Here is a 12502-nt window from a genome sequence, read left to right as displayed (position 1 = left end):
CTGCTAATAGTGCCATGCTGCTAACAATAGCTACCATGCTACTAATAATGCCAGGCTGCTAACAGAACTACACTGCTAACAGTACTATGATGTTCGACAAGCAAAGACCTTGCATAACCTTGATATGTGATGTTGACTTTGAAGATGCAGTAATGAAAAAAAATATGGGACAAGCTGAGTAGTGGCGGTAGAAATTTGTATGAAACAGGCCTGTCGCGATAAACAATAAATCAATTAATCGCATAATAAATGAAAATTATCGAGCTCCTTTTCATTTACCGGCTTTATCGTTTCTTCATGTCTCTCTCTCTCTACTGGACACGGCTCAACTCCGGTGCTCTTCACTGACCCCTCCCTTTCTCTTTAAAATCTGTTTTAACTGTCCAAAATCCTGTTTTTGCATAGTTAAAAACAGCTAAGCTACAAGCTAAGCTAACAGGCCAACCTCGGGGGAAAAAAAACCTCCGTCTCGTCGAGCTCAAAAATTCACGGTTGAAACCCGTGCCTTCGTGTAAAAAAGTAGTTTTTCTCTGCAAAAAGAAGCTGAGAACTTGTTTACTGATTTTTTTATTTAAAGCTTTGTGTGAAAAATGCTATGAAAAAGAGGTAAAATTACAGAGTGTCCGCCATGTCAGCCCATGTCACGTCAAGGGCCCTCCTTCCCATTTTTCTTAGACGCTGCTCAACGATCCATCCTTTGGTTCAAACTGTCTTATACTGCCATCAGGTGGTCAAAAATGGTACTACACTCCAAACAAATCAACATTTCTTCTAAAATTTGACATTTTTGTTAAATTTCAAACATTATTATTGTTTACCGTAATAATTTCTGAGAATTAATCACTCAGCTAAATTTGTTATTGTGACAGGCCTAGTATAAAATTTTGTTAAATTATCTTAAGCAATCAGAAGATTTAGGCGGGACAAGATAAAGTTTTTGGACAGACGGAGAATATTCCATATGTCCATTTTCGACGAGCGTATAAAAAGGTTGAAGAGGAAATTCAACGTTTTCATCCAGGCTGGACAGACTTCTGTGTTTTTCTATCTTCCGGTGATGAATTTGCAACCATTAAAAAAGCTCTCTCCATCTATTAAGATACTTCCTCTTCACTTTTACACAGAACCCAAAGTAAAAATGGCTGGAACATCCATTTAGGTAAGGCTTTCAGATTTGCACACAGAATCTACACATGAATGGAAATTTTTGACCAACTCTTGCCTGTGTCGGGGAAAAGACAAGGAAGCATTCTTCTGTCTGACCACCGTGGAGCTCTACAACACTCAGACCTGGTTCTCTTTTCGCTTCTGAAAAAAAGCACAGAAAACTCCTAACAAACCAGGTTGTATTCACAACGTACAGCTAAGTTTCACATGTTCTTTCTCATCTTAAGTTCTCAGTTTTATGCTGTATTTGCAGAACCTCTTTTCATTCAATCTGTATTTATAGTGCGCTTTAACAAACTAGACGCTACGGTGTTTTACATACTTGTGCAGGGCTGAGAAAACTGCAAGGAGAAGTCTTCGTACTCTGACAGATCGAAAGTGACTCGGGCCGCAGCCGACGAGCGATTTGTTAGAGTGAATGGAATACTTTGATGAGAACCGGTATGGACTCCATTGAACTGAAAAAGAGACTGAAAAGAGAAATAGTGCAAGTAGATTTAGACAAACAACCACTTTATTTTCAGTAAATCAAAGTCCATGCAATCATTAAGAGAACGTGTGCTAAATATTTCAATAACTAAGTCATAAAAAGCTGAAAATCCTTCAATTGGCATGTCCAAAAAAAAAAAAGAAAAAAAAAAAGAAAATCCTCCTTTCTTTCTGATCTCCACCTGAGAATATCTGTATGCAGATCAACCACCTCCAACGCCCTCAAAATGCCCATAAATATTAAACTCAAAACACCTCATGAATGCTGATGCTCTAAAATGAGGCAGATGAAAAGTGGCTCTTTACGGTGAATCGCAGCACCGGCTGTGGGAAACAAGACAAGGAGTTGGTGTTTATGAATACTGAGGCAATTACTAACCAAGAAAATCCTTACAACCCCTGAACATTTACAGTATGTTGTTCTTCTATCCAACACCAATGGATCTGTTACAGTTGGAGAAATAATGATTCTCCAGAAACTTTAAATCCTTTATCTTTCTTAAGCATCATATGGTATCATGAGTCTTTAGGTCCCTACAGATTTTCCAAAGAACTGAAGACTGGACACGGCAAGGCCTCTATGATCCTAATGTTTCTTCTTTAGTCACTCCTTTGTTGCCTTGATGATAGGTTTTGGGCCATTGCCATGCTTTCATGACCTATCTTCAGCTTTCTGGCTGAGGATTGAAGGTAGATAGATCCATGTTTTGGCTCTTTGATGTAGCTGTGGAAGAGAACCTGCAGAGGTGCAAGTACGTACTTGAAAGAAGAGGAATGAAAGTCAGACGTAGTAAGACAAAGGTGCAGGACTTCTGAGTACTTGGGGTCCACTGTCCAGGAGAATGGGGAATGTGGAAAAGAAAAGGTCAAAAGAAAAGGTTTCCAAGACAGTGGTGAGAACAGCTATGTTGTATGGTATAAGCGCTTTGAGTATCTTGATAGGATAGAAAGGTGCTACATAAGTACATTCCATTTACCATTTATGGTCTGGACACAGGCAGCATGGTGGCGCAACTGGTAGAGCTGCTGCCTCTCAGCGAGCAGGTCCTTGGTTCAAACCCCGGTCCAGGGGCCTTTCTGGGTAGAGTTTGCATGTTCTCTCCGTGCATGCGTGGGTTTTCTCCGGGTACTCTGGTTTCCTCCCACAGACCAAAAACATGCATGTTAGGCTGATTGGTAACTCTAAATTGTCACTAGGTTTGAGTGAGAGAGTGAATGGTTGTTTGTCTCGTTTGTCTCTATGTGGCCCTGTGATTGACTTGCGACCTGTCCAGGGTGTACCCCGCCCCTCGCACAGTGATTGCTGGACATGGGCACCGGCGACCCCCGTGACCCAAAATGGAATAAGCGGTTAAAGATAATGGATGGATGGATGGTCTGGACACCGTGGCATTAACAAAAAGACAGGAGAAATAACAAAGTAACAGAAATTAAGATGTTGATGTTCTCCTTAGGCATGACAAGGATGGATAAGATTAGCAATGCGATCATCAGAGGTACAGCACAGGTTGAACAACTGGGAGATAAAGTTAGAGAGACCAGACTGAGATGGTTTGGACATGTCCAAAGGAGGGACAGTGGGTATATTGGGAGAACAATGTTAGAAATGCAGCTGCCAGGAAAAAGGCAAAGAGGAGATGTATGGATGCAGTTAGAAAGGACATGTTGGAGTGAGGTGGAGAAGAATGTCTCGCTGTGGCAATCACTAAAGAAGGAACAGCCGAATGAAGAAGAATGTCTTGAAGCTCTCCTTTCCTTTAGGCAGAACAGCCACAAACCATGCTTCAATTCCATGCTTGACTACAGAGAAGGAGTTTTTGGGTCATACTAAGCATTTTTCTTCCCCCAGTTTGACGTCAGAGCTGGATTTTGACCTTTACGTTTTCTTCTGAGCCTTCCCCGAACCAATCAGATGTTCATAAGCAAATGATGTATACGACCTTGAACCTGGGCTTTCTTTAGTAGGGGGACCGTTCATTAAAGCGTTTCATCTAACTAATGATGGTCTTGGTGACTGTTGTCCCAACTGCCTTTAGATCTTTAACAAGCTCCTCCCATATGTTTGTGGGCTCATCTCTCACCTTTCTCTTACCTTTGTTTCTCACTTGCCCTCGAACAAGTCGGATGCTTTTCTTCCCTCTCCCGCCTTCCTCCTGCTTTTGCTTTTTATTCTGTATATCAGAGCCTTTCTTTACGCATCTTCCGAATCGTAAATTAATTATTATAGATCTCATCAGCTGGTCTCTCAATGCAATTAATAAAAAAAATTTCAAGAGACAGGGTACTGGAGAGCCCTCATGCCCGGACGAACGCACGCAGCTGGATATGTCATGGATAAAACGTGTACGAATTGGATTTATGATAACAGGGTTTCTACTTTTTGGAATTGGCGGATACCTAGGATATCGACAAAGTAGGAAGACGTCGGCAGCAGTTTCGACCATAGTAAAGCTGCCAACCTCTTGGATTCGCCATTGAGAGTTCCAGCAGAACTGAAGGTAGACAGGAACCAGAGTCTGCCTGCCCAAACAATTGTTGTTTAACTGAATCTGGCCTCCCCGCTCTGCCTTGAAGGCCAACTTAACTCAAATTGCTCCTGGTGGATATGTAAATGAAGAAGCTCTGCTCTGTCCACCCCACCCATCTCTCGAGAACTTCTGTGACTGCTTATCAGAGCTGTACAGGCTGAGAGACACTAACATCTTATCAGGACTATGGAAACTATCTGGAAGTGCTCATGGACGCATCTCACCGTCTTGTCGTCCACGCATATGTGTTGTGTCTAGCCACGTTGCTTGCTGTGGTAGTTTTTTGATACTTTAAACTGTGCCCTGTCAAGGACACGGTGTGAGAGATAATTTTTTTATACCTCTCTCTCCTTACGTTGTCTTCCCCTTTTCTAGCTAAGCAACAAGGGCAGCGCTTCTCAGAAGCTACAGCCCCTGTGCTCTTCCATCCATCTTTAGGACGGCTGTACGGAACGTATTTTTGCTGTATTTAACTGTGCAATGACAATAAAGTTTACTCTGATTCTGATTTCTCGTTATCATCCTCCAATCAGGAGGCAAGATCTTGCATGGAGCTCCAGACTGAGGGCGACTTGTGGTCATTTTCTACCATTTCCATCTATTCACACCAAACTTCTTGCTGATGGTCTTGTAGTCCAGATCCTAACCTTTGTTCCTCAGAACTTCCCTTTTTGCACCACCAAAAAAGATGTGCTCCCCAACATGTGAAGCAAACCCTACTTTAACTTTGCTATTTACATTTTCCAGGATCCATAAATAAGAAAAAAAGTGGATTTTATTAGGCTTAGGTAGTGTGCACTTTTGAACGTAAAACACCAATAAAATTTGTAGGGTTTAAACGTGCAGATTTGTCTTTCGTTTGTTGAAGATTAAATAATGGCACCTGTAAATTATTTGAGGTTTTATATCTAACTCTATTAACAATTTGAGTTAATTATTGGTTTCCTGCTAGTCTCTTCTTATTAAAGTATTTGTCTTCACATGCTAATCGTCGCCTTAGGTCACTTCTTGAGTAACTCCGAACACAGACCCTCACCACACTGATGTCTACATTAGGAGGCTCCACAGATCCAGCCACTCTGAGCTCGATGGATTTCATGTTCCTCAGAGCAATCTGTAACACACAGAATTTTTCATTTACACAACAATATAACTTTATTTATAAAGCACTTTAAAAACAACATCACTGACCAAAGTGTTATACATTGATAACACAAAAACTCAAACATAAAAACTAGAGAAATCGCATTTCCTGCGAAAATACAGTGTGAATGCTTATTGCAGAAGAACTTGCTGAAAAACAGCTAAAATTGCTTAGAAAAACATGCTAAAATGTAACTGAAATGTAGGAACAAACCATTAGTGGAAGAAAGCAGAAAGAACATGTTTGCAGAATTAGCTTTAAATAAGCAGAAATGAGCACAAAATTTCGGAAATTAGCTAAAAAGGCTGAAATTGGCAGAAAATAGCTGAAAAATAGCTGAAACGGTAGAAAGGTTAAATTACCAGAAGGAAGCAAAAAGAGCTCAAATGAGCTCAAAAATGTGGAATTAGCTGAAAAAGCTAAACTTAGCATAAAACAGCTCAATGGTAGCTGAAATTGCAGAAAAAAACTGAAACTTGTAGAAATAAGCTGAAAGGAGCGTAACAAGTTGAAATTAGCAGAAAGAAGTAAGAAGAAGCACAAAAATGTTGTAGTTAGCAGAAAGAATTAGAAAGGAGCTCAAAACGGCTGAAAAAAAAGCTGAAATTAGCTGAAAAAAGGTTTAAATTTGCACAAGGAAGCTGAAAGAAGCTGAACCAGAACAAAATGTTAAAGGAGCAGTAAAAGGTTGTGAACAGATCTAAATACGTGAAGGATGTAAAATGAGCTCAATTCTTTTTCTATGAGAAAAAAATGTTAGAAAAGGCTAAATATTTCAAAAAGCTAAAGTTGCACCAAGACCAAAAATCATAGCACCCTTCTCCTCAAGGAGCTGAACGTTTTGATCTATGATTTGTTGAAATAGCACAAAAATTGCGGAACGAGAAAGATTCCAGAAAACGTACAGAAGAAAACTGGATCACAATAGTGTGAATGCTTCATAAACATTCACACAATCAAATAAAAAAAGAAACACCTTCATGGAAACAAAACTTTAAAGTCTACTCTTTTGTCTCTCTTTCACCTTGATCTTGGCATCAAATCGGAGGACACGGTCTGGGCTGAAGTGGATGTTAATGGGTGCCATCCCCTTGCATGGTACCACGCCTTCACATGGACTCAGCACCATGCCTGGCACAGGGGACACTTCTAGAACCTGCCTCAAACAGAGAGTTTACTGTTAATCAGACATTAACGGTGAGTATCAACAACATAGCTGAACCCCTCTCGCCCCATGTGAAGAAGAGCAGTGTAAACAATGGCCTCACTAGACTGAATCTGAGCTTGTATATCTGTGAAGGGTATTTTCCCATTTTCTGTTTAACTGTAAGCTACATTCAGACCTTGGTATCGCAATGGGAGAAGTAAATATTTGGTTTTCAACTGAATTTTTTTAATTGAAAAAAATAAGAACACCTCTAACATCTATGGTAGTTTAATTCTAATGGAGTTAGAATATTAACAAAACAAGAATTTAATTCAAGTAGAACATGACTTAGTACGAGGTGGAGAAACATTTTGTTGGCAGCACATCTGCAAGATGTTTCATGGTCACCTAGTCATAAGGGACTTTGACCCACTTCTTTTTACAGGAACCCAAAACTTTTCATCTTTCTTGGCTGCTGCTCGGCAACTCAATCCACAGGATAAAGGATTGAAGACGGGGAATAAGCTGAGCCACTCCATGACGTTAATGCGCTTCTTTTTTTTAACCACTTCTCTTTGCCCAGCTTACTGGCCCCTCAATGCAACGAAGTCATCTTGAAACCTCAGCAGAAAAATAACCCCAGAGCATAATGTTTCCACCTCTGTGCTTGGCTGTTGTGATGACAATCCTCAGGTCGTACTTAGCGTTTTTTTTCTGCCAAACACAGCAGGTTAGGTTGATGTCAAAGAGCTCCATTTTGGTCTCTTTGGTCTACAGTAACTTCTCTAAATTACTTCAATGTTCACTGACAAACAGTGTTAAGACGGGTTTGGACATGTGTCCACTGACTGTGGTCCATCTGCCTTCAGACAGGAAGGCAAGTTCCTCAATGGGCTGCGACTAGTTGACAAACAACACTCATAAGATAAGTCTCAAAACTGTGTTGCGATCTTCTCCATTTCCATGCTTCAGCCACAGAGATGTAAAGTCCTGTTGCTTGAGTTTTGGACAGGTTCTAAAAAATTGTTCAACAACATTTCTCTCAAAAAAGCCATTGTGGGCATTTCGATGGCACTACAGTTGTATTTTCACATCTTGTAGGAGATATCCTCTGACAGAAAACATCCAAGGAAAATATCCAGGTCTTAACGCCAAACTTATGATGAATAATAATTATTGTAAATCTGCTTACTTTCATTTCTAAAGTGTACTCCTCCAGAGTGAACCATATGCTTAAGGGGAGCTGCCAAGATGGGTATAAAAAAGCCAAGGTGCGTATGATGTGATTGGAAGTGGATAGAATATCGTGCATGGCTAAAAATGCATGTCTTTAAGTTGAGAAAATTATGATTTTCAGAAACTAGACACTCGAAACACAGCCCAGTCAGAAGCGGAAAACGTGCCTATTTTATTACCATTTCCTCACAGTTTGGAGTTGCCAACTAGTGAAAGTGCTATGTATTGTCATCATCGTGTGTTCCCCTACAGTAAAACGAGATAAACCCAAGAAGTGTGGGAATTAAAGCTATTCAAGCATCCGGAGAGTAGTTGGAGATTAGATGTCTTGCTCAAAAACACCAATTGGGGAATGGTGGGGAACTGAGCCTGCGACTTTCCAATCCAAAGTCAGCTTCTCGGTCTTATCTTTACCAAGTTGTGGACAGATGGGCTTTGAGATCAAAAGTGTCTCAGATTAATTACTCACTGATTATACTGTAATCTATGTGCTACACGTCTACGTCTGAGGAAGCCAAAGTACTGTCTGGCTCATAGGTGTCCAAGGGTTATTTCACTTGATAATTTACAGTGTCTCACTTTTAAGTATTGTACTTCTGGATTTACTTGATATTCTCTCTCTTTCTATTAAAAATGAGTGTTTGTGTGTCTTTTGAGTGAAGACCTGATAATAGGCATGATTCTGTCCACTGTTACGTAAAACAGCTGTCCTGGTGGAAGTTATGTTGAGAGGCACAGATTCAAACGTGATTCGTTTCTCCGTTAGCTGGATGGTAGTGGTTCCAACCTGAGAGGAAGACAGCGGGGAAAAAGAAAGTATCTTAGTTCATCTTGATATAAAACTTCTATTTGATGAAGCTCAATCCTAGTTGAAGTTATCCCCAAATCTCCTGTCTGCATTAACTATGAGACCAGTCGGGCTTTTTTGACATTTTGGAATGACGAACTACTGGTACATTCAATCTTCTCATAAAAAAAAACATATTTTGCAAACTTCATTACCATCCTAATAGTTTATTTCTTTAGATTTAATTGTAGTTATTGTATAAGTTTATACAACCTCAGTCAGAGGTTTACAATGAGTTTTACATCACTGCAGACTGAAGGAGCTTCCTGCAACTTCAAGTTCGACTGAAATTTACAGCTGTCCATATGGGCAAACCAAATTGTGGGAGTTCCTGTTTTTCCTGCTGCTCTGAGGACACTAGATGGCGCCAACATTCCCACACCTGAAGATAACCTCCTTAACGAGGCGCCAGGAGTATAAAAAGCAGTAGATGACTTCTCCTCGCTGCTGGAGCATTACTTGCCTCTAGTAGTCGTGCTTCTAGTCCTTTTGTATTCCATGATCCTTGAGAAAGACTTACCTGTGTTCATTTTGCTATTTACAGTATCTCTCCTTGTGAAATACCACCTGGACTTCTTTGAAGAATCCCTGGAAATCTTTTTTGTTTCTTCAGCTACCTTCCTCACCTTCCAACCACACGCCCTACAACACAACCTACAACATAGATCTGAAATCTAACAACATATCTTCTAACTCATCTCCATACTCCTCAGGGTTCCTAATGTGCTTTATTATCCAATGTAAATAAAACCACTTTAAATTTATTCTCTGTCTTGAAGTTTTGTTCACTCCTCAGTCCTTGTTTCTGGGTATTCAGTTAACCATAACGCAAATGTCTTCTGAAGACAACTTTTATGGGCAGACGAGACAAAGGTCGAACTACAATAACAAGAAGTTTGTTAGAGCAGAACACTATACCAACTGTCAAGCATGGTAATGGTATCATCATGCTGACTGGACTTGTGCTTTTAATAAAGTGAATGGAACAACTAATGAGGACTACCTCTATATATGACAGTGAATAATCATTGCAATAGGTAAGTAGAGTATATGCTCCCTCCAAATGCCATACCTTGCAGAAAACTCTAAAGTTACTTTCATTTGATTCAAAACACAAGTAACATGTCTCTGAAGATAAATATAATGATTGATTCAGGGCTTTTTTTGGTTTCCTTTCTTGCTTTTTATCCAGTAGAGACTCCATTTGAATATCTTGCACCAAATACTTTATGGTTTACTTGCATTCCCTGTTCAGTCCAGAAAAACACTAAAAACATTGACAGTTAAAATCCCTCAGCGCTAGGGGACATCGGTGTATCCCTTCTATATATTAGGAATGTGCGATATATACGGTACACAGTAGAAACGATAGACATTTAGCCTATGACAGAGATCTGTATTCTACCGGCTAACCGCAGTAATGCTGTGTCTGATGTAAAATCAGAGTTGTCAGATTTAATCGTTACTTTTTTTAGTTGAACTATGTGTAAGTGGTGTTAAAGTCCTTTCTTCGAGAGATAAGTAGCAAAGCTACAAGCTAACTACAGCTGGCTTGCCGTACTCGTATTCGGATGCATGCACAAAACGCTGTGTTCCGTCGAAAGTTGTTTTTTGTTTGTCATAAAACTCATCAGGACTCTGTACCACAGAGCAGACAGCGTCCAAGCTACCTGGACCTTTTATTTATAGTTCCAACACATTATTTCTGACACTTCATGCTGTAGTGGACTAAGCCTACGTCGAAACCCAGTCTAAGGTCAAAACTCTTGACCTTTAGAACCTTGTGGGACAGAAGCTGTCATTTCATGTATTTGACTCCATAAATACAGGTTCACCCATCCTGAGACTTTCTTTCTTGAAGATTCAAGTGAAAAGAACACTCTCTTTTTATTATCATTACTATCTTACAAATGTTGATAATCAAAGTGTCTTAGTTCAAACCATTTTAGATGTTGCAGTGAACTAATCAATTTTATTAACTGAGTAATGATTTTATTCTCATGTTAAAAGCTGTGCAGAGTAATTATGCATTTTTCTGATTTCTGCTTTTGAATGAGCAAGTGTGTGCGTTTACAAGGTTACAGTCAAACGAAAAACAAGTTGTTATGTTAAAACTGTCATGTTTTAGAATCCTCTCAGACGTAAATAGAGATGTTTTGCACCTGTTTCTTAAGGCACGCCAAAACAGAACCCTCTCGGTCTGTGAGAACATTTCTGAACTGTCTCATAACAATTCTCGCTGTCTCTAACCTCTTACGTCACAAAAACACACCCCTTCTGGTCGTTTCTGACCAATGAAAAATCCCAAAAAGTGAACCGGGAAAGAGCCTTTAAAATGTCAGTACTTCCTGGTCTACACAGACTGACAGGGACACGGAGAGACTCACAGGTACTCACAGAGAGACTCAGAGACTCACGGAGTTACAGAGTTGGAGAGTTGTCAGACTTCAAGAGTTCTGTTGGAGTTCCTGACATGACAGCAAAGCTCTTCCGAGTTCCATGGGATTATAACATTTTCCACTGAGGTGAATGTGTGTCGAACAGAGCCTCGCCACTACTTCTGACGGGCAACAGCCATTCTAAGGAGACGCTGGACCGGTAGCGTTAACGGAACACCATATCTGCTGATTATCATCAGAGAGGTAATGGGTCAAGTTTCCTACCAAGCGTACCGAGGCGAGCTGGGCTTCTGATGGAGAGTGTCGGTTCTGGAAAACACTTAATTTCCCTCACACACCATCCTTTACTCCCTCTAAACTTCTTTCCATCTTTAAACTTTCCTATGAAGTAGAAATTCTCCCAGATATTTAGAAATGTCTGTGTAAAGTGCTTATTCACATCCGTGTGGGTAAAAGATCATAGTTGTACAGTTATAAATGTCTGTTGGTGCAGCAACGGAGAAATCATGGCCGTATGATTTTTCTGATTGATTGCTTTGTTGTTATTTTCATAATTTGCCAAATTAATGTACATGTTTGATGTTAAATTTGATTCTGTAAATAAATGACCGCATTCATTTTGATGGGTCAAATTTAAATGACGTCTCACGTTTGCATTTCCTTAAATTCAATGCACGTTTTATTCAGTCCAGAAAAATGAGGAATCCGCGTTAAATGATGAATATATCCCAGCATCTGTTCATCTACAATGCTTCGTTGACTCAAATTTCTAGATTAGTTTTAAACAAATTACAGTCTAGGGATACAATTTATTGGTGGATGCTTGGCCACTGCAGCCGGCAGTGTCTCCTCAACATAGGAATGACTGAGCGTTGCATGTACAGGCAGTATAACTAATTATTCCTACAAAATAAAGTTTTTAGAATATACAAACTATGTAAAGCTAAATCATATAAAGAATTTGTCCTGCTCAGAGGGACGAACCTTAGCAACGCAGTGCAAGCGCTGAGTGTTGCCTTCGAGGACACAGAGGTCAAAGTCTCCCTCTGAAGGGGAGGAGAAGGAGGGAAACCACACCACCTCACAGTCCAGCTCCTTGAACGGCTCCACTGTCCCTGTAGAGACGAAGCGGCGTCAGAATTAGCCCAAATCCAATCCTGCATATCTGTTCATTAAGCACACGTCACTGCCATTAAAGATAATAGACATCGCTTATCGATGAATGATTTCTGCTGAAAGCTGCTGAAGATGAAACCAGCTGAAAAGGTTTCTGAACTGTTGATGCTAATGGAATCTGAACAGCTGACAAAGAGCTGGAATTAACTGGAAAGTAGATTTTAAAAGAAAGCTGATATCAGCAGAAAAGTCAAGGAAAAGAGCATAAAAATTATTACTGAAATTTCAAATGCTCAGTAATCCAGGTAAAAAAAAAATCCAACATGGTTCAGTCAGGTCATCTGGACGGTTTCTTTTTTTGTTGAGACATTTCATCCTTCATCCAAAGGATTTCGTCAGTCCGAGGAGCCACAAACAAACTCAGTCCCA

The 12502-nt window shown here is 40.0% G+C and overlaps 1 protein-coding gene across 1 annotated transcript in view; it reads right to left on the bottom strand.

Annotated features, from left to right (window-relative positions):
* Positions 1 to 12502, bottom strand: part of LOC119429040 (cilia- and flagella-associated protein 47-like) — a 108232-nt gene that overhangs the window by 77434 nt on the left and 18296 nt on the right. Inside the window, 6 exon segments of the mRNA XM_037696757.1 lie at positions 1223 to 1305; positions 1490 to 1637; positions 5221 to 5298; positions 6353 to 6484; positions 8376 to 8498; positions 11942 to 12072. Of these exon segments, the coding sequence (XP_037552685.1) occupies positions 1223 to 1305; positions 1490 to 1637; positions 5221 to 5298; positions 6353 to 6484; positions 8376 to 8498; positions 11942 to 12072 (695 nt within the window).

The sequence above is a fragment of the Nematolebias whitei genome, chromosome 23 (genome assembly GCF_014905685.2).
Source record: "Nematolebias whitei isolate Nwh7 chromosome 23, NemWhi1, whole genome shotgun sequence".
Classification (NCBI taxonomy): domain Eukaryota; kingdom Metazoa; phylum Chordata; class Actinopteri; order Cyprinodontiformes; family Rivulidae; genus Nematolebias; species Nematolebias whitei.
This window is presented reverse-complemented; position numbering and strand designations above follow the sequence as displayed.